We start from the raw sequence: 22,406 nt of genomic DNA, 5'->3' as shown, positions 1-22,406 counted from the left end.
TGATCCCCCAGCGGGGCCTGCGAATGCGCGGCGACGTTACAAGGTTGTTGATGCCACAAGCCTGTGATGGGCAGCAGGCGATCTGCCAAAACAAGGAACCCGCTTCTCCAGGGGCGGCGGACTGAGCGAGGGCCGGCTTCCCTTCCGCCTCCCGGGAGCCCGGGTCCTCGCTGGCGACGTCAGGAGGATGCTTCGCCTTAATTATCCGGCGAGGGAGACGCGCCTTTCCCGGAGACCGCTAGGCAACACTCACCACGGCAGCATCCAGATTACTTCCCTCCGTGGGTGTGTGACTCCGTCCTAGCAACTCACACTTACAGTAGATCCTCCCTGGCGAGGCCGCCAGCAGCCGAGGGCGGGGGAGCGGAGAGGAGGGGGAGGGAGGTGGGAGGCGCAGAGTGGAGAGCGGCGGAGAGGACGGAGCTCCAGACACAGCGGGAGCGCGCCGCGCCGGTGCAGTTTCCACCTCGCCTCGGCTCCGCGCACACGCCGCCTCCTCCCGGAGCAGCGGGGACCGCAGCAGCTCCGCGCCGCCGCCGCCAGGCTCCGCGCTCTGCCCGCTCCCGCCGTCAGTACCTCCCTCGTCGGCGCTCAGCCCGCAGCTCTTTCCTCCTGCCGGCCTCTTTGAACTCTCTGGATCTTTTCCTTTGCCGTCTCTATCGTAGTTTCCCCACCCTGTGTTTTCTCAACTCCTCTTCCTTTATCCTTGGCCACTTGCTTCCCCCCCTCCTCTTTTTATTGAGGATTTCTTCTTGACTTAAAATGACTTGTCTTCCTAACCTAAGTCCACTTCAGCCCTGAAGACTGAGAAGGGGCTTTGATCTTTCCCCCAGGGGCATTAAAAAGACCTCAACCCTTAAAATTATTACGAGGCAAAAGAGCAGGACGCGGGACCTTCTCGACACCCTTGAGTCCAGTCCAGAACTGCACTGTAGACCGTAACTAGTATATCATTTAACCCCCCTGGAGAGGAGGGAGAGAGGGGTCGGAAGCAAACTTCAGCCAGCTCCGAGGATCCGCGGTCCCCCATTTCCAGGAGCCGCGTTCCAGAAGGTGAAGACCCCACGGGGAACGAGGAGGAGCCGCGAGCCTTTCATCCCCGTGGCGAGGCCGGAGCCGTGGACTGAGCAGCTCAGGACAGCAGCGGCGGAGGCTGCTAGGAGAAGATGCGGGGCTCGGGGCCCCGGGGTGCGGGACGCCGGCGGCCCCAGGGCCGCCGCGACTCCCCCAACACCCCTGCGTCTCTGGCCGGCTGCTGCTCCGCACCTCGCAGGGCCCCCCTCTGGACGTGCCTTCTCCTGTGCGCTGCGCTCCGGACCCTCCTGGCCAGCCCCAGCAACGAAGGTAAGAGAGGTGGGGGTGACCGCGGCGACCAGGGGCGGAGGAGTGAGGCGGGGCCTGGAAGTGCGGATCGGGGGGCGCTGGACGCTGCTGCTGACTAAATCGCCCTTCTGGTCTTGAATTAACACGTGTCGTCAGATTTTGATAGCCTTTTCGCTCGCTCTCTGCTGTCTCTGGTCGTATTGTTTGACAGGCGCTGCGGGAGTGCTGGGCGAGCAACCTTTCTGTGCGCTGAGGCAGGTTGGGGGGCTGGGAAGTTGGAAGCCGGGGGCAAAGAGGCGGCTGAGACCCTTGCCAAGAGGTTGGGTGCGGCTGGGGCTCACGTGAAGCGCGTGGGGAAGTGCCATTTCGGGCTTGGAGGAGTGGGAACTGTTTGAAGCACGGCGACAAGGATCTCGGGCGCAGTGGGGCTTTTAGAAACCGTTATTTGAGGCTGATGATGGGAAACGTTGTGGGGGTGGCTGGATGCTTTTATTTGGAGGGAAAGTGCCTTCTGGGAGCTGTTATTTAGGGCAGCACCAGCTGCTATTCTGGGGTGGGTGGCAAGAGCTCTTATTTCCCGAGGGAGGGGGTGGCGAAGGATGGAAGGCGCCCTACACTGTAGGGTGCTTTTCACTTTGAGGGCTCAGAATCCCCCTGAGGTGAAAGTGGACGAAGGCTCAGAGGTAGGATGCAGCGAGAGGCGGAGGCGGGTGGGGGAGTGTTGCGGCCAGGAAGTTGCTGCTGGACCCCACCGGGGCTTGCCTCTGTGTTTCCGTAAGAAAAAGGTCCCGCAACGGCCGGCCGGGGCGCATCCTGGAGTCCCCAGCGCTCCTCCCTACGGCCTGGCACAGGGAGAGAAGGGCCAGGCGCGGGGGCAGCACCTGTGCGGCGCTCCAGGCTCCCAGAGCCTCCGGGCCGCTAGGGCTGCGTTCGCTCCTCTCACCCGGACTGTGCTCTGCCTGGGTCTCAGCACCCGGCTGCATTCCTCTGGGGTGAGGGGCAGCGTGTCAGATCCCCACCGGGGCTGAATGAGTTGTCAGCTCCACCACGAAAATACCAAAACCCTACTCCCTCCCTGGAAGACTGTGATTTCGATTTGGGGCTCTGGATGCCAGGAGCGAGGCACAGAACCTTAAAATTTTCTTTTCAAGGGACGCTCGACCTGAAAGATGAAGCAGCGGAGTCGTGTGTGTCCTCATGACTCGCGTGGGTTTTGTCTTGGTTGTAGGAGAAGGCGCTGAGCTGGTTTCGGAGAGCTGCCAGCTCCCAAGGAACCCTGTGGAAGCCGGGTAGATGGAGACTCTACACCCTCCACCTCATCAACTTCTCTCTTTAATTCCTAACATTTTAAAAATTTGATTTAATGGTTATATGTAGTTTTATCTCTCCATCTGTCTGCAATCTCCCGTGCTTAATCCAAGCAATCTGCATTTTCCCCTTCCCCATAAAGTTGAAAAAGTGTTATCTGAATCATAGTCCTTTTATTAACGTCACCTGCTAAATTCAGAACTCCAGTACTTATAACGGGGTAAGGAGTCCTTTCATTAAATGTGTTATTCCACCGGAAGGGGCATCCTGGTTTGGATTTAAAGAGTAATAGTAATATGCATTCTCTCCTGTTCCAGTTATATATATATATTTTTTTTTTTTCAGGGCGTGATGGGGGGAGGAGGAGGAGTATGTAGAGAAGAAAAGGAATAGTAGCTGTTGGTTAGAGAGGATGAAGAAATGAAGTCTCAGGGAGGGTGCCCCTGACTGGAAATATGGGCCAAGCCTGTGTGGAGAAGAGGCCGAAGGCTGGTCTCCTGAAGTGTTGTAAGTGGAGCTTGAATCCTGTGGAAAATAGACTGCCTGAGTTTATAAACTGAACACCAACGGGTTGTATTGTCCTTTCCCCAGATAGTGGAACACACAGCAAAACTTGGGCTACGGTGAGATGAGGGTTGCAAGGGTCTCACCAAAAATGAATGGTACTTTACCACCCAGTGCTTTGAAAGACACCAAAAATAAAGGCACTCTGCTGTTTGGAGTATATTTTATAATGTGTCACTAATTTATGTAATTAAAAATAAAATTTTATTAATATCTGTGATTTCATCTCATTCATTCCATCTTTGCCCAATGCAGTTTTCCATCTTTCCATTAGTACCATCCCAGACTTTTGTGTTCTTCTCTAAAATTTGTTTTTCTGTTCTTTTTGTTTCTCTGTGATAGTGTTGTAAGTCGAATAACAAGAACATGTTAAGATATTTATAACAGCAGTCAGTTTATTTATTTAAAGATTCAGATAGGAGTTTTAAGCTTGTTTTTGATTATTACTGGAGGGACTCTGGAATATCAGGGGCAGAAAGATTTGATGAGTGCACTGAATCCATTAATAACTTGCTCTCATATGCTTTGCTTTCTACAACCTACAGATGCTTAGTGATTTTGCAGATGGTAGGTAGTATATATAGGGTGAGACAAAAGTATTTTTATGAGAAGTAATTTATTCTTGTATTATTAATTATTGTATTATTTTTCATAGGAACAACTGTAAACCTATCTTTGCCCCACCCTTTATATACCTTATATGTGGATATAATGCCCCCATTGTGTGACAAAAAATTTCAAGGCTGATAGAAATTAATGTGAGTTCACACTCACAATTAGCATTCCAGTCATTTATAAAATTTAACTTTGGTAGACATAAATAAGCAGAATTGAACAGTAAAAGCCAAACATATATCTAGAGTCTTAGAGTGATGTTCAATGAATGTTAAAATATGTTAAACAAAAGACAGTAAGAGGTTACTCTTTAGCCTTCATTCTAAGATAAATACATCTTTTGTTGTATTATTACATATATTAGGCATAAATTACCTCTGGAGGAAACCCTTGAACTACAGTATAATACACAAAACTTTTAATTATAAAATGATTCAGAGATGTATTTAGCAAGAAACTTATCTAAGATTGATCAAACAGAACAAACATTAGCAAGTGTATCAAGTGAAAATTTTAACAGATTTAATAAGTAAAGGGAGCCTGTTCACTGTTATGAATACTGGAGGTGGCCCTGAACTTATTCAATAACTGCCACTTTTTGCTGTCTGGAGATATATTTGTAAACAAGCATTATTTGACAAGTGCTTTTCGCAGCAGGGATTCTTGGCCAATTACTGTTGAACAGCTCTGCATTGAAAATGATTCACCCGCAGTGAATCAAGCTTAATTCATTGAAGCTACAGTCAGTAATGTCCCAGTAAAGTGCTTCTGACAGTTGTCAGCAGTTTGTATTTGAAAAGTTCAGTTTCTTGTCTCTGAATGTTTTGTATATTTGAGAAAGTGGGATGGAGGAGGTCTGGGGAGAGGGGAACATAAGGGGAAAAAATTGGGGCTCAATTGTTTGAAAAACAATCATAAAATTGTAGATGTTTTCAATGGAAAAGACAAATAGGAAGAATGTTTGTTTTAGGGTTTTTCTTGGTTTATAATAGGACCAGGCCCATAAAACAGATTGGAGGACATAATAGATTTGTAAAACTAAATGGCTCTGTTTTGTAGCCTTGTCATCCTGTTGTAATTCATTTTCTTTTAGGTAAAATGGCAGGACCCCACAGAAAAGGAACAGTAAAATCACTCCCTCACCAGGACACCACTAAACATAAAAAGAAAGCCATTACCCCTATTTGAATCATAGATTGTTGGAACTATAAGGGACTATGAAGAGTTTTGTTTTTTCGCTTTGTAAACCATGAAAAGGGTGCAGAAGGTTGGGTCTTTAAATTTAAGATTTTTTTTTTTTTTTTCAGGTAGACAAATATATTCTTGGGTGGCAGGGTGACAGGTGAGAGGATTTCATTTTCTCATATGAGACAGAAAAGAGGATGTACAGTTCCTGCGTTTACTACGGAAATTCCTCCTTTGATTGAGGATAGTCTTGTAATACTGTGCTTGTAAATACTATTACTGTTTTATTTCAGTTGACATAGAATACAATTGGTGTGGGGAAAGGGTACTTTTTTATAGTTGGAAGTGCATTACTCACCATTTATATTACTAATACTCTACAAAATGTGACCATTTGGAGTATTTCTACATAAAATATCAAAATGAGATGATATAGCTATTTATAGATAAATATTCCCAGACTAATTAAATAGTAAACTTTATTCAGTATTGCAACTATTGAGAAAATAACTATACTTGAATTATTTTTAACGACATTTTTGTTGATTGACTTGACCAAATTCAATTTTCCCTGTTTGGGGTGCTTTTTTATGTATTTGCTTGTTGACTAATTAATTTATCTTTCATTTGGAAGAATCCTTTCTACCTTTGACTATAAAAATAGAGTACATTAACTAACTATAGCTCTTTTTCCTGAGTCAAACTTCATGACCTTTTTAAAAAAGAAAAATCTGCTGTTAGTATCTCAAAGACATAACTAGTGTCAAAAGTGTTGATAAATCTCTATACTTCTTTCCTTTTTCAATTCAAATTAAGAGATAGATTCTATTTTACTCGTGAAAAGTTTGAATTTAAGTTAGCAGGGGTCCTCAATTTTTCAAAGAGGATCATGGTACATTTATCAATCTTTAAAAAGTTTTAAAATTGTTTTTATAAATCTTGAAAATTAACTAAACTCAATATCCAGCCTTGCTTATAAATCATTAAAAAATTATTGCAGTATTTGTCCTTTTTTTTTTTTTAAGAAATAGTGAATTTTGACTATAAAAGCTAAAATTGTAAATTGTTACCTTAGAGACTCAGAATGATTCTTGCTGTTCTATTATCTCTGATGACTATGTACCTACAGAGCAGAATAGTTTCTACTGGTATGCTCTACTGGGTAAATACACATTTAGTTCTTTTATGAGAATTTATAGAGTCAGTTGGTTAGGCAGTGATTTTTTCAAAGGAGTTGTCCTAGTCTTTGTATACATAAACATACCTGATGGTATTTTTAATTGACACTAAAATATTTATCATATGTTCTACCCCAGACCAAGTGGTACATTTACACTTCTATGGGTGGATTTAAGAGTAGCTAAATAATAAAATGAGTTCTAAGGACTTTGGAAACACTGTTAAAATGATCCATATTTTTTACAGAAATTTTAATCATATATATCTTTAATGTAAGAAACAAAATGAGTTTATTTGGTGAGATGCATTGATACAAGAAACAGGTTAATAACAGGAAAGTCTCTGGTCTGTACATGACAATTTTTAAAGCACTATATAGCAATTGGAAAACTAGAAGACTTGACAGTTATTCTCTGTGAAAATCTTGTCTGAATTATTGGTTCCATTGAAAATGTTTAAATCAAAATGTAAACGATTCACTTTTAAGTATTTACTTTTGAACTTCCAAAACAATCAGCATGAGTACATAGGGGAGTCTCCTTTGATTATATATTTACTTTTCCTTATTTAGTTTCTGACATCCAGACATTTTGTTAATAATATAAACTTATAAGTGTTGAATAAAACAGAACTTTTCTTTTGAACAAGACAAAAAATGTTCAAGAACTTTAAATTAAAATTTTGACCACAGCTCATTTTTGATAATACATTTATTTAACATATGAAAGATGTAATAATGAAGAACTTTCCACAAAAATAATAGGATCACTGATGCCATAAGATGTCCTATGAGATAGGTATTTATAAATCAAGTTACATATAGACAGTAACAGGTATTCTTGAGTGTAAAAACTAGATTGGAATTTACATCTTTCTTCTGACTACAGATTTCACATACAGTTATTCATTCCAGTGATTCTGATTATTTAAAATCAAGAGATGGCTGTAATTTAAAATTCATCTTATAATAACTGAGAACAATTAAACTCTTTAAGTATATTTCTAATCAATGAGTTTCAAGAGAAACAGAGAATTTTTAATTCCCTTTTGGCTTCTTTCATTGCCATCATAAAAAAATCTTGCCTGCTATAATCTGTTAGTATAAAGCAAAAAATACATGAATAAAAAGAAAGAGCATATAAAATACATAACAATTTGAATTATTTCTGGTGAAATGTCTAGTAATTTATGGTCTTGCTCTTTATTTTGTTTTGTTGCTAAAAGGTCAAATTTTTTATCTCGTAACTCTCATGGGAATCCCAGGTGCTGCAGAGGCATAGAATGAAACTAATTTGGTAGGTGTACCACTTCACTTTTTAAAGACCATGTGGTTAGCATGATGATCTTTCTTAACTGCCATTTAATGTTAGTATAATTTTAAAATGACTTTTTAAATCTTTAGTAATTTAAAGAAACCATAAGGAGTGATTTCAGCTATTTAAAAATTGCCCCAAAACTTCTAAAAAACATGTGAGCTTTGCCTTATAATCTATTCCAGCTACAGAAAACGTAGTAGGTTCTGTTCACAATTAAGTTTCAGTCTAGCTCTTCTTTTCCTATAGATTCCCCAGCCTTTAATCTCTGATCAGTTTATGTGTTACTTTGTTGAAATCATTTAAATTATTTCTTAAATGAATGGAGAACATACAGAACTTTGTTGAACAAAGTTGACCTTTGGTCATTTATTCTTTCTTCTGGATGTCCCAGCAACTCAGTGCTCATAGTTTTAATTGTGTGCATTTATGAGGCAGAGTGCAGGAACTTGGCTGGATGTTTGTATATGTATATGTATATGTATATGTATATGTATATGTATATGTATATGGACTCATTTAGGGGTTTGTGAAAGATCATGGTGAGGCTGGGAGAAATAATGGGCAGGGATGTCAAGGCTGTATTACTATGGACTTGATATCAATAAATATGCTTGAGTTTTATTTTTTAAAATACCAACTCTGCACACACACACACACACACATACACACAAACACTCTTTAATTTTATATTTGTTTCATTCTGACTCTGAAGATGTAAATTTGAGTCTAATGAAAAAAATAACCCCAGTTCATTTTATTTCATCCATTTAGGTTTTCTCCTTCTATTTCTCAGTAAGCTGTTTTGTCGAGTCATGCCAAATACTTGTGGCATTAGAGACACCCCACAGATTAAATAATTGGGATTAAAGTATGTGTGATGATTCTAATTCTGTTTCAGTGGTTGGACTATTGCCCAAGCCGTATTCTACTTCTATCACACATGTCTTTGCTTCTAACTAAACTGGGCCCATACTCTGGTAAGTAAATGATTCTGGTATTTAAAAAAAAATCAAAGAGCCAAAACCTGAAGGTTAAAATATTTTGCATATGCTTTGTGAGAAAATGTTCCTACTTGGAAACATGTTTTGGGCTAAGTATTGGAAGAATTAGAGAAAATACAGTCTGTTCTTTTACTCCCAGATGGATACTGTCTTTTTTCTCTTATAATACTTTCACACTCCTATCTTCCTTCCCTCTCTTCCCCTCCTTCCTTTAATCTCTCCCTCTCCCATTATCTTCCTTTCTCTTTTTATATGTAAACTTTTATTTGGCACACTTTTTAGTAGAATATAACTTACAGCAGAGTGCAGAAATAAAAAATATAAAATTGATGAATTTTTACTATGAAGACACACCTCATCCTTCTTCTTCTCTCCCGCCCTCCCTCGTCTTCCCACCTTCCCTGGCAGACACTCCCTTCATACAAAGTCAAAACAAGACAAGAGGCTAAGAGCTCTGACCTGCTGTGTTCCACCCCCCCACCCCCCCAGGAAGTTGTAATTTCAAATTGGGTGGTAGACAATTCTTATCTTCTGTTAAATAAATCATGGAACCAGGTCTCTAAAAGTAAAGAGTAAATTGTGTCAAACCAAGTCATACTTTTTTTTCACTGAATTTATAAATCAGAACTATATGAGTCTAAGGTGTCTTTGTCAGTCTTCGTGTAAGATAACTCACTTATTTACTTTGCACTGGCTGTCCCTTCCTGTTCCAGGATGCTTGTTAATGTCTTTTCTGTGGAAAGACAAACTCAGCAGGTAGATCCGGCTGGCACTGGTTCAGCCCAGCAGTGCGCAGCAGGCGCTTTCTCTGTGAGCCAAGTTCCAACTGTCACCCAGAGCTCTGGCCTTGTGCGCGGGCTGGACAGGCAGGTGAGGCAGACCGCCTGGCTTGTTGAAAGACCACAGTGAGCTCTTCTCCCTCTGAGTTCACTCCAGGCGGTGCAGCGGTGCAGCGACGCGATAATAGGTCCCCTCCAAGGGGGTGCAGCAAGCCTTCTGAGAAAGTAGAAAACACTTGGAAACGGCTGTGTCTGAAGGATTTCAACCATGTCTAATTTCAGAGAGTCATATTAGGTTTTTCTGGAAGGGAGGAACAACAGGTTTAATCTTGCAAATTAGGAATCACTGCTTTTTTTTTTTGTGGTGGTGGTTTTTGGTTTTGTTTTTTTTTTTGAGGTTAATTCCAAGCTCTGTGGACACTCATTTTGTTATTTTTTTTCTTGACCTCAGTTCATTTTTTTGCAAGTTGGTACTGTGTACTTTACATAATTATTGTGCAGAACAAGCAGAATGGAACAACTTTCTAATTGTTTAGTACCACACACATGTAAGCTGTGGGAATGTAGCTGATGAAAGCCCGGCACAGCCCATGCATGTAAACACAGCACCGCTGGCTAGGGAGCATTTATATGAAAGCACGAGGTGCTGCAGTTTTGTGGATTGAAGCTTATATTCTGTCAGGAAATTTCTTTAAGAAATTCTTTAAGAAAAGGGATATATCGTGTTTTTGTGAATGTAGCAGAAAGGGAAATGCTCAGCTAGTGGCATGGAAATGGCCCATGTCATTGAGGGCCCTGTAGCTCTGTTGTAATTAAGCTCACAATCATTGTGCCTCTCACTAGGTCATGCAAATGGGGAGATGTAAAGACCATGAAATGACCTCTGCCACAGATTAGTGTCATGGTCTCGAACCATCCACCTCAGTTTCTGCACAATTAAAATGAAGTGTTAACACACACCTATAGGGTTATTATTGTAAAAATAAAATAAGAATGTTTGTGTTTTCTAGTAAAATTCCTGGAGTAAAGCAGGTACACAACAAATATTCATCTCTGTGTTTTCCCCACCACTAAATATAGGGTCTTTGAGATATGATTTCACATTCATAGTTTATCATGTCCTCCGCGTTGGATGATTATAGGGAATGTAGGACAAGAGAACAATCTAACAAAAATAATTGCATATGCAAATTCTTCTTAGAGCTACCCCAGATAAAGATCAGTCACATGATGTTGTCCTAATTTTATGCTGCTTTCCTCATTTAATATTGAACACTGGGATTTGCTTAGGAGGTAAAGGGGAAAACCATTAAAATAAAGATCATGGTTGTAAATGTTGAATTTTTACCTCATTATTCCACAGGTAGAGGTCAGAGGTTGCTTTTTAGCCATAAAACATATCAAGATATATCTTCAGATATTTTAGATACTTAGTCCTAGCATAGTATGCTAGCAGTTTTACTGTATATAAGTGATTTTCAACTGATGTGCCACAAAAATTTTTAAAACATGCAATACCTGACTACTCAGGGGCACTGACCTCCTTTCCCTTAGACTGTCAAATAAAATGACAACAGCGAACACAACAATAGCCATCCTGTGTGAATAAATCAAAGTTATACTTATTCTTTTTGTCATATTGGCAAATATATATTTTTCGGTGTGCCACAGAATTTTAGTATTGCCTTTATGTGTGCCATGAGCTGAAAGAGGTTGAATATATATATATATATATATATATGTATTTCTATGGAAGATAATTAATTCAATAATTAATAAATAATAGTATAAGAATAAACTCTCTTGCATACTCACAACTATAAATCTATGTTGGCCACATCTTGTACACACACACACACACATACACATATATACATATCTATCTATCTATCTATCTATCTATCATCTATCTATCATCTATCTATCTACAGAGAGAGACAGAGGGATGTTAAATTGACCTATAAGATGCTGCCAAAAGTGGATAATTGGGAGAGTTAAACCTTTAAAAATGTCCTGAAATAGATGCCTGACACTGCAATTTGACGCCATTGTTTTAGCCTAAAATAAACAATTTGTGATGTGTTCAATTATATTCAGAATTTGAATTATTACTTTGAAACAAAATTGGGCTTTTATAATTTTATAGAAGTTTATTTTTTTTATTGTTTTTATCCTCACCCCAAGACATTTTTTCCATTGTTTGTTCAGAGTGGGAGGGGGAGAGAGGAAAAGAGAGAGAGAGAGGAGAGAGAGAGAGAGAGAGAAACATCAATGTGTAAAGGACACATCTAGTGGCTGCCACCTACATGATCCAACTAGGGCCGGGGACAAACAGCAACCAAGGTACGTGCCCTTAGCGGGAACCGAACCCGAGTCTCTCTGGACCGCAGGCCAACGCTCTAACCGCTGAGCCAAACCTGCCAGGGCATAATTTTATAGAGGTTTTAATGTAATTCTGTGAGTTTTTTTTTTTTTAACATAAACAGGTATAAGGATGTTTAGAACATACTATATTTAGATGTGTTTATGGAATGCATGTGTGCATTTGCATGCTAAAGAGTATGCACCTGTCTACAATAATTATAGTTCACATTCATTATTGACACATGGTATGCCAGACATTGTTCTAAGTAGTTTACATATAAACTGATTTATTTTTCTCAAAACAAGCCTAAAAAATAATAATTATTATTATTATTATTTTACACCTGAGGAAAACGAGGCAAGGAATGGTTAAATAACTTGCCCACAGTAATAAATCTGAAAGTGATTGAAATCTGCATTCAAGCCCAGGCAGTCTGACTCCAGCTTGGCTGTTGGAGACCATTGACCAAAAGTACAGTAAAAGTACACACAAAAATTCACATGCAGTCCTGGGGATATTTGCTCTCATGGTCACTCATAGCACAGTTTTTTTTTTTTTTTTCCTCTCACTAAATACTTGACCAACTGCTGGTCACCGGGCTCTTATACACTGATTTACCCTATGTTGACGTCTCCCTTTTCATTGCCCCAAACTCCACTAGCCGAAGGGAAAACGTCTTTACACACATTACTTCCTTTCCATTTCAGGGCATGTATTCTTTTAAAATTGTTTTCTGTTACTTTAGTATATCAGCAACCCAGTTCTCAATCCCTAGGTAGGCCACACTCTAGACCTAGCTTTATATGCCCCAAATCCCATTAAGCAACTATCCCCACAAAGATGCTATCTACTTTTGCTCTATTGGGAATGTGCAGAGCTGTTTTGAAAACACAGTTTTGACTTAACCTTTGATATATTTTTTAGGCAATACAGTTTCTTGTAACAAGTGAGGGGACTGAAAGGTTCAGTGGAAAATATATTCACTTTCTGCTTGCTATCCAAGTCAACCCCTTGGGTGCTTTTTCCTCTTGATGTACAGGGTTATATTCAATATTTTATAATCACTTTTATGTAGTTTATATTTTTAAAGTGCCCTATAGTTTATAAAATATACTAACCTACATTATTCCATGAAAATCTCCTAAGAAATCATGTTGTATAGATCAGATAAATTATTGTTATAAACAATCTAATTAGAAAATTGAGAGCTAGTTTGAAAGCCCAAATCTATGACCACAGAAGGAGTCCCCACCGGAGGTGGCGGAGTGAGAACGAGGCTCCTGACCCTGTGAGCCACTCAGAGCTGTGTGACCTGGTGGAGGGGGAACACCCCCTGTGCCTGCGCCTCCTCGTCTCTAAAATGGGAACATGAATATGGTTGAGACTTGTAAAGATTACCTGAATTCACATCAATATAGTGTTTTTATAAGTTCTGATACATAGTAAGTATTATGTAAGTTTTAAGTGTTACATGTGCTCAAAAATTAGTATGGTTTGGCACTCTGACATTTAGGAAGGTCTAATTTTCTGCCTTAGTCGGTGAGTAATGTCTAATATTTGTTATAAGTGGAAATGCCAGAAGAAAAGCACTTGACTTCAGTTGAATTGCCCAAGCGGCCCTTGTTTACTCCCTGGGTACACCATTCAATGGCTCTTCAGTGCCCTCAGTAGCAAATCTAAAGTTCTTGAGCCTGAGTACAAAGCTCGCAGTGATACGTTCTGGCCCACCTCCCGCCACTTCCCTCCTGTCCCTGCTGTCTGGGCTCCTGTGGGGGGACCTGCTCTCCGTGCACTTGGATTCTTGTGCTCAGCAGGAAACACACGCCTCCTCCCTTCACCGAGGTAACTTAATCTTCATGTCTGGATCACATGGTGGGTCAGATTTCTCCCCCGTTTTCCCAAGACTGTGTACTAATTCTTATTCCACGTGGAGCATATTACACGGGGCAGGATTTGAGTTTTACCTTGTTTTTACATATGTGATACTTGATCAGAATAGAAATTGCTACAAAAAGTAAAGATTCATCAGAGAAAAAAGTTCTTTTCTGAACAGACAATGTCCTACTAACAGAAATAGTATTTTTTGCCAAACGAAACAAATAATTCCAAGAAAACTGGCAGTAGATATTTTTTTTACATTTCCCTTATGCATCAATATGAAGACAACTTTGCATGTCTGTAAACTCAGACAGTCAACACCAAGTATGTTATAATGAAGTACGTTATACTGTGTAATATTATGTTTATAAATTTATGTTTAATGAATAAATATTATTGAGTTACCTCCATGTTTCTTTAAAGACACTGCTTTTATTTCTTTTTTATTTTTCTCTAATTTGTATTAATTTATTTTTGTTACAGATGTTTCTCCTTTCTCTTTTCTTGACCCCCTCCTCCCCATCCTGCCCCCCACCCCCTCCCACCCCCTAGCATTGTTGTCTATGTCCATTGGTTATGCATACATGCATATAAGTTCTTTGGTTCATCTCATCCATCCCCCTCATCCCCCTACTCTGAGGTTTGTCAGTCTGAACCGTACTCCTTTCTATGTCTCTGGGTCTATGTCGTTCATGGTTCATCGACCACCTTGTTCATTACCACACTTAGTCTCTCCTCATTACTCTTACTGGTAGAGACAATGTAGCTGTTTTCCTGAATTCGTAAGTAAACAAGTTTAGAATCTGTGGTATTATAGAGTCTCCTCGAAACTGAGAAGTGACCAGCTCAAAGATTATATGATTTGACATCCAAAACAAGTTAATACCAAGAAATTTGGCAATAGAAAACTGTATTTCAGATTTACCATAAGTATCAATTTGAAGAAAGTTCTGCTGAGATTAGCAAACCATTAGAATATAATTCATAGATATCTGTGATTTAATCAACTACTGCTTTCTGCCCCCACTTAAGATAAATTCTCAGAATTTATATAACTTGAGCCCCTAGCAGTCACCATGAAATAATTTTTCTGCATTAAGCATGGTTTAATTTTACCTCTAGCAAAATAATTAATATAAAACATCTGTTTCTTTTTTTGTGTTTTTTTTTTTTTTTTGTTATGTGCCCCTAGCAGGAACTGAACTTGGGACACTCTGGTCCTCTGGCCAACACTCCACCCATGGAGTCAAACTAGCCAGGGCTAAAACATCTGTTTCTTAATCGTTTAAATTTCTTGGGAGGAGATGGAATGACCCTATTATTTGTTCTAGATTTCATGGATTATTTAGATTGTCATTTACTTTATGAAGCACTTTAGATTTACTACTTGGTAGGAATTCTTAATATTTCAGGGAAAGTAGCAGGAAAATGGATAACGTCAACTATGTGAATAGAATAGCACTTAAAAATAGACTTATAAAGGAGTAAGTTTGAAATGTAATAATAAATGGCTTTTTAAAAAAATTATTTTTATTGTTGAAAGTATTACAGATGTTCCTCCTTTTGCCTCCCATTGACATCCTCCTCCCCTCCCCCACCCCCTACCTTCACCAAACTGTTGTCTGCATCTATTGGTTGTGAATATATGCATATAAGTTCTTTGGTTTATCTCTTCCTGCCCCTACCCTGCTTCCTTCTGAGGTTTGTTGTCTGTACCCTACTTCCATGTCTCTGGATCTATTTTTTTCATCAGTTTAATTTTTTCATTAGAGTCCACAAATTAATGGCTTTTAAAGTATAGTTTGGTTACTGTCTGGTTAGTGAATTTAATTCTAACCAATGTCTGTCTGGTCAGTATATTTAATTAACCATCCCTCTTGAACATATTTTTATTTACTTTAAAAGTATGACAAGTATATTAGAAATATAAATGGGTTAATATTGTTTTCTACGGAGCTAAATTTTTAAAATCAAATCTTTCTCTAGATTAGAGGGATAATTATAAGAATTACTATGAAGACTCTCACCTCATAATCTCTTTCAGTTCTCACAACAGCCCTGTAAAATGGGCATCATTAACCAGTTTACTAGGGGGAGATTGGATTTGGGGGAAATTAAGTTACTTACTTTGAGTCACATAAGAAATAGAAAGAATAGGAACCAGGTACGTTTGATGCTGAAGCTCTTGGTTGCACCTATTATGCTGAAGATTACATTTATATAAGTGTGCTTAGTATTCTGATTTGTATTTTATTTGTGTATACCATCTCTCAAGAAAAGAATCACGTTTTATTACAAAAATTACATGTTTTATAAGCAAAGTATGTGGGAACATGGGAAATTTACATCAAGAACATCTCACTATTATCAATGCTAAAGCAATTAAATAGAAAACTTTAGTATGAACTTTCAGTTACACAGTTCTCATTTCCTGGCAGAAAATCTGTCAGTTCATCAAGAAAAAATATTTTTTCCTGACTCTGGGGTTTGAAAGAAGCTGGTCTCAGTGGTGTTTGTGTTTGGGGTATTGAACAATGCCATGAATAATATTCTTAACAATTTTCAAATTGATTTGTACTAATAGGTTCTTGCATAAGTCATTGTTGAAAGCCAAGGACATAATATTAGAAGTGGTTTTCAAACTTTTTGTTTTAGGCAGCAGAAACCCTCATTCAAAAGAAATCACTGAGGAAGCCCAATACATGAAGCAGATTAACAACAGAATTTGCTGTGTTTACCTCCTCCCTCCCTTCATCTGCTTGTGCCTCTGATCCATCTCTTTAGAACCACAGGGGCCATCGTGAGCCCAGCATGAAAACCACTGTGCAAAAATATAAAATAAATGTTGTACAGAAGATCAGTGTGCTGTGGTCCCGACTTGTAGCCTTCTAACAATCTTGCTAAAACACAGATAATATGTGGTACAGTTGAAGGTGAACCAATGGTGTCTAACCTAGGGACACTCATCAGTGCCAACATGAGGACATTGTTCAATACAGTGGGCCCCCTTGGCTGTGATTTCGCTTTCCACAGTTTCAGTCACCAGTGGTCTCCAAAGTTCAGAACAGTAAATGAAAAAGTCCAGATATAAACAATTCATGTGTTTTAAATTGCCTGGCTGTTCTCAGTGGTATGATGAAATCTGTGACATTCAGCTCTGTCACACCCGGTGTGAATCGTCCCTTTGTGCAGGGTGTGCATGCTGTACACTCGTTGGTCACTTAGTATCGGTCTTGGTTAACAGGAACACGCTTGGGGTATGCAGAGCTTGTGTTCAAGTAACCCTTATTTTACTTAAGAATGCTACATTCATATAACTTTCAAAAAAAAATTTTCTTTATTGATTTTAGAGAGGAAGGGAGAGGGAGAGAGAGAGAGAGAAATATCAATGAGAGAGAACATCAATTGGCCGCCTCCTGCTTGCCCCTCACATCCTGGGCATGTGTCCTGGCCAGGAGTTGAATGGTGATCTCTTGAAGCATGGGTTGGTGCTTAACCACTGAGCCACACCAGCCAGGCCATATAACTTTTATTACAGTATATTGTTATAATTGTTCTATTTTATTATTACATTGTTGTTAATCTCTTGCTGGAACTAATTTGTAAGTTAAACTTTATCATAAGTCTGCATACATAGGAAAAAGCATAGTGTATATAGGGTTTGGTGCTAACCATGGTTTCAGGCATCGGTCCACTGGGGGGGTCTTGGAACATGTTCCCAGAGATGGGGGGACTATGGTATACTATGTCTGGACCCCCCCTAGACTCACTGAATCAAAAATAATTAAACGTGTTCTGTGGAAATCTTTTAACTTTAAGAAACAAGAGATCTGTAGTTTTAGAATATGCATAGATAATTCTGACTTTTGTCTCTTTTAAAGAACTTTTACTTAGAGCTACCCTAAGGGAGATCGGTGTCTGGGACTGGTGCTACTCTGAGACAATGTCCATACAAAAGTAAGAGTTAGCTTTTTCAGACTTTCATTGTGATTTGACATTGGCCCAACGATCCTACTGTGTGACAGGGAGATATGATTCATTGAATTAGGGTTTAGCCCGGTTCAAGTGTTGTATGTATACAACACTTAAGTAAGTGTTGTAATTAAGTAAGTATAAAAATCACTTGGTGCTGGGGACTTTCTAAGATGCAGCCTCCTGGGCTCCACCTAATATCCGATCTGTCTAGATTTTAGAGGGGGCCAGTGGACTTACATTTTTAAAAAGCACTGCAGGTGACTCTAATGCTGGTGGTTCTAATTCAGGTGATAGAAATACCACACTTAAAAAAAAAACAAAACAAAACAAAACAAAAAACAAACCACTGAAAAACAATATGGCACATGTATATGACCAACACTTAGAAAATGCTATATAAATGTTTATATAGGAGAATAAGAACATGAGCTAAGGCTAAAGGCAGTGTATATTATTATCAGATAACATTATGTAAAAAAAGGAAATACAAGATGTTAGAGATTTGTTACAGAAAATACCAAGATGCAAAAGAAAAAGAATCCTAAATATGGTTTAATTGATATCAGTACTGATCCTCAGCTGTATGCTTTGGTTAATATTTCCCCTTTACATCCCTAAATAATATTACATGTGTTTTGAATGTGTTTATATATATCACTAAGTGTCAAATGTTATTATACCCCAAGAGAGTCTGTCTCGGGGGTTATAGAAGGATTACTTCACAGGTAATATAAATTCAAACAAGTGTCTGCTTTCAGGAACATCTATTCTAAGGTTGAACAATCAGCAAGATATTTCCTGTTTATTCGCTAGTCTATCCCCAGGGCCTAGAACAGTTGTTGACACTTTAGTAGATGCTTAATAAACATGTTGAAGGAATGAATCCTATTTATTGCAGGTGTCACATTATATACAACTTGAATAGAAGTTAATGCAGTGAGTTAGACTTTTTCCTTAGTTGTTTATATATTATCTATATTATTTAGGACTAGGTTCCAGGTAATAGAAAAACTGTCCGAAAATGTAGAGAATGTGAAGGCCTTGTTTGATGTTTGAAAAAGAAGTTTCAGGGTCAGCTATCCAGTGGATTGGGTTCAGTGGCTTATTGATGTCAGCACAGAAATCACTGTGATGTTTTTGCCTTACGCTCAAGTTTATTGCCTCATGGTTGCAAGGCCAGTACATCTCTATGCGTCACATCCAGCTCAGAACAGGAAGGAAAAGAGAAGAACCAGGAATCTTGTCCGCTTCACTGTTCCTTCAGCGAGGACAAAACTTTCCCGGAAACTGGCGAGCACATTTCTGTGTGTATCTCACTGGCCAGACCTATGTGACAAGGCCACCAGACTCGGTGGAAGCTAAGATAATAGAAACATGATTATCATTATTTTCTGAGGCCAGTCATGGCCCATTGTCTGGTGCTGGGCACATTGCCACTCTGAACACAAGTAAAATTCTGATAGCAAGAAAGGAAAAGGGATGTGATCAATTAATAGGCATAAAACAACATCTGTAACAATGCCACAGAAAAGTGAAAGTACCTTTATTATATTTTATTTTATTTCTTCTTCCTTTTTATACTTAAGAGAATTAGCCAACGACTGAAGTTATATCTTGACTAAAAATAGATTTTAGGCACCAGGTCAACTAGGCAAAAATGACTACTACTAGATCATGAATCTTACACCCTGTTAAAATATGTAATTCATTGTATTTTAGTAGACTGGATTTAAAAATACTTTCCTGCTGTTGTGAATGATTCTAGCTGTTTTGAGGTGGATAATTAGAGCTGAGTACTAAAATATTTTTGTTCAGACACCTAAAATTGAGGATATAGTATTTGTTTGTACTTGTTTGTTTTACTGGATATTTTGATGATATTTTTTTTATGACAAATTTTTTATCCAGAGATTTCTTGTGATATATATATATATATATATATAAGTTCCTATTTTGGATAACGAAGAATCATATTGGGTTTACATCAGAATTAAGTTTACATCTGAACTAAGTGGCTTGCCTGACAAGGGAATTGATGATTCAAGTTTGCCAGCAAAAAAATTGGATCATTTCTCATCTTACAAAAAGGCTACTGAGCCACCCAGATGTTTGATCATTTTCAGAGATGTCATCAACGTAAAACATAAAATACAGACTGTGTATTTGTGCAAGTTTTGTCTGTTCTACTACATGTTCAGATCCAATCATTGTGTATCCTACCCTGAAGGCTGGAAAACTAATAATTATAGACATTATTTTGCAGTTTGGTATATTAGCGGTAAAGAGAATTGGGGTGAGGATTCATTCAAACAAAGAATAAACTTTGTATACATTTGCCATTATATTTTTATGTGCTTTTTGACATCTAAGCACAAAATATACTTTGGCAAATGTTTTACCCCAGTTAACATCCTTAGAGCATAAGTAACAAAATAAAAGGTTAAGAAAAGCAGATTCATCTTTGTTGCTTATTTTTTTTCTTTCCAGAATCTTATAACTTACTTGAATCTTGTTGGAAATTTGATACTAAATGGTGATCTCCCCAAGAAAACCAATGCCTGCTCTGTTTAGATTAATATATCTGAAAATTTTCATCCTAAATACTGTAGTATTATAACATTACAAAGGATGCTGATTTCTATACCATACTATTCACCAATCATTGTTTTAATGAAACATATACATAGAGTTTCAAAAGAGTGAACCTTTGGATCAGCAAGTCCAGAATTTGGGCAAGTGTGGCATAGAAACAAGACAGCGCTCTGGAGCTAGAGAGACTTGCATTTGGCTGCCTGGTGTGCACTTACTAGCTCTGGGATCTTGGACCACTGCCCTACTTAGCTTTTCTCAACTTCAGTTTCCTTCTCTGAAAAATGGAGAAGACAATGTAACAAAGGATCATTCTTAGAATTAAGTTATATAATGTATATTGAGTACAGATATTAGTCTCAATCCCTAATATTAAAAATATGAGAACTGAGGTCTTCAAAGTTAAATCACTTCTACAAACTCACATAGCATCAAACCAGCACCGCAGGACTAATGAGCATCCTCTACAGTGAATCATTCTCAAAGTAAATTGTGAGTAAATACATTCATTTCAAGTGTGAAGATTTACCGTAGTGTGTAAGGAATAGCTTTCTATATTATCTATATGCTTTATGGTATGGAACTGAGCAGGTATTAAATGAGTGTGTTCTGTTATGTGATAATTTTTAAGCCTGTTATTTCATCTAATGTGGACCTCTTTCTTTAGAATGAAATCACTGTGAAAGATCTGACAAGTTTGGTTACCACCCCTAACAAGCTAGCCACTGAAAACCATATGGTTTTGCTCTTTTCATGCCATGTGTCCTGTGAGTGTAGCAGACTGCTCATTAGTCATAATTTAGCTGTCAGTGGATTTCAGTGTTACCTTTGCCTAAATACTTTGTATGGTTTAACCAGAGGATACTAATTCTGAAATCCTTTTTGCCATCTCCCCAACTACACAATTTTATAATGTATTAGCAATTCAAATATATATTCGGATTGATTTTTGCTTTCCTTATAGTGGTATACTTCATAGTATGAATATTCTTCTGTTTAAACTTAAGTGAGCAGTGGCTATAACTTCTTTGTTTATAATGATGAAAAATATTTTGAAACAAACAGTTAAAGGCCACAGTTCTTCACAGTCAACAATTAAGCATACTATATTTGAATTCAGTTGAGGACACCACTGGAATTCTGTAAATATAATTTTGGAAATATCAAGACCTAATGGAAAGAGAACAGACTGTGGAATAAGAGAGACTGGAGGTTGCCTTCACATTTGGTCCCTCAGTTGCAGCAGTTAGGATGTCTTTCTCTGCAAATAGTAGCAAATCACTTCACCACTGGATTAAGCAACAAAACTGATTCCCCCCACCCCACATAATGGAAAATTCTAAGAGAGGCAAGTTTCAAATTTAGATGGATTAGAAACTCTATGATATAATTTGGAGCCAGATTCTTCCCATCCCTTCACTCTGCCAACCTTAATCTGTAGGCTTGGCTTGGCTGCTGACGCTCCTTATTTTCTCTAGTTGACTGCACCAGTTCCAAAAAATACACGCATGCCCAGCAACTTTCAAGGCAGCCAGCAGTTCCCTTTTCTAAATGTTTTCCTCTCAAAAACTCCCTTCCCTTGCAGATCACCTTCACAGTTCATTGGACAGAACTGAATCTATGTAAGACCACATAATTGGAAATGAAATATGTTCAGATTGCTAAACTGTGGAAAGAGAAGGAGGAAAAAGCCTGAATGAACCTGGAGAAGAAAATATACACCGATGCTGGAATGTGGAAAGGACTGATATTAAAAGCAATAAGACACAATGACAAGATTTGAAGTATGGGAGTGATGTGACCATATTGGTGGCTTAGAAAGATCTTTCTGGATACAGTATTTTGAAGAAATTGCCTCTTTACTGAGAAGCCAGTTAGAAGATTTTTCAAGTGAAAAATGATGGCCAGGATTTGGCTGGGCTGCTTATGCTGTGGAATGAAACTGAGCAGGCAGTTGAAAGACTTATATACAGAACATAGTTAACAGTCTGTGGGATTTGGTCACTGGTTCAATGTGGGAATAAAGGTGAAGGAGGACAAAGGCGACTTATACATTCTTATACACACAACTAGTTTCGTGGCATTGCATTCACTGAAATAGAGAACATAAATTTTTTCTTGTACAGAGAAGGTATTTTGTTCTTTTTTGTGACAGGTTGAATCTATAAATGGATAGAAATTTCAGGAGAAAGAAATGGACAAGATATATGAATTTAGAGGGTCATTAACACTTACATTGTAACTAAAGACTTGGAAGTTCATGAGCTCCTCTACAGGGGTTCTTACATAGGGATATATACTCATATGACCATTAAAACCAACAACCAAC

The 22,406-nt window shown here is 38.7% G+C and overlaps 1 protein-coding gene across 4 annotated transcripts in view; it reads left to right on the top strand.

Moving 5' to 3' along the window:
• Positions 1–1,147: 1,147 nt before the first annotated feature.
• EPHA5 (EPH receptor A5) overlaps positions 1,148–22,406 on the top strand; it is a 346,680-nt gene continuing 325,421 nt past the window's right edge. For 2 of the 4 annotated variants that reach the window (XM_036258162.1, XM_036258144.1), the window contains exon 1: positions 1,148–1,344. In XM_036258162.1, the coding sequence (XP_036114055.1) occupies positions 1,167–1,344 (178 nt within the window). In that variant the 5' untranslated portion in view covers positions 1,148–1,166. The remainder of the gene's footprint in view (positions 1,345–22,406) is intronic. The other 2 variants (XM_036258172.1, XM_036258153.1) reach the window with 1 other exon arrangement.

This window comes from Molossus molossus, unplaced genomic scaffold (assembly GCF_014108415.1).
Source record: "Molossus molossus isolate mMolMol1 unplaced genomic scaffold, mMolMol1.p scaffold_m16_p_1, whole genome shotgun sequence".
Classification (NCBI taxonomy): domain Eukaryota; kingdom Metazoa; phylum Chordata; class Mammalia; order Chiroptera; family Molossidae; genus Molossus; species Molossus molossus.
Note: the sequence above shows the minus strand (reverse complement) of the source record. Positions and strands in the feature narration are given on the sequence as shown.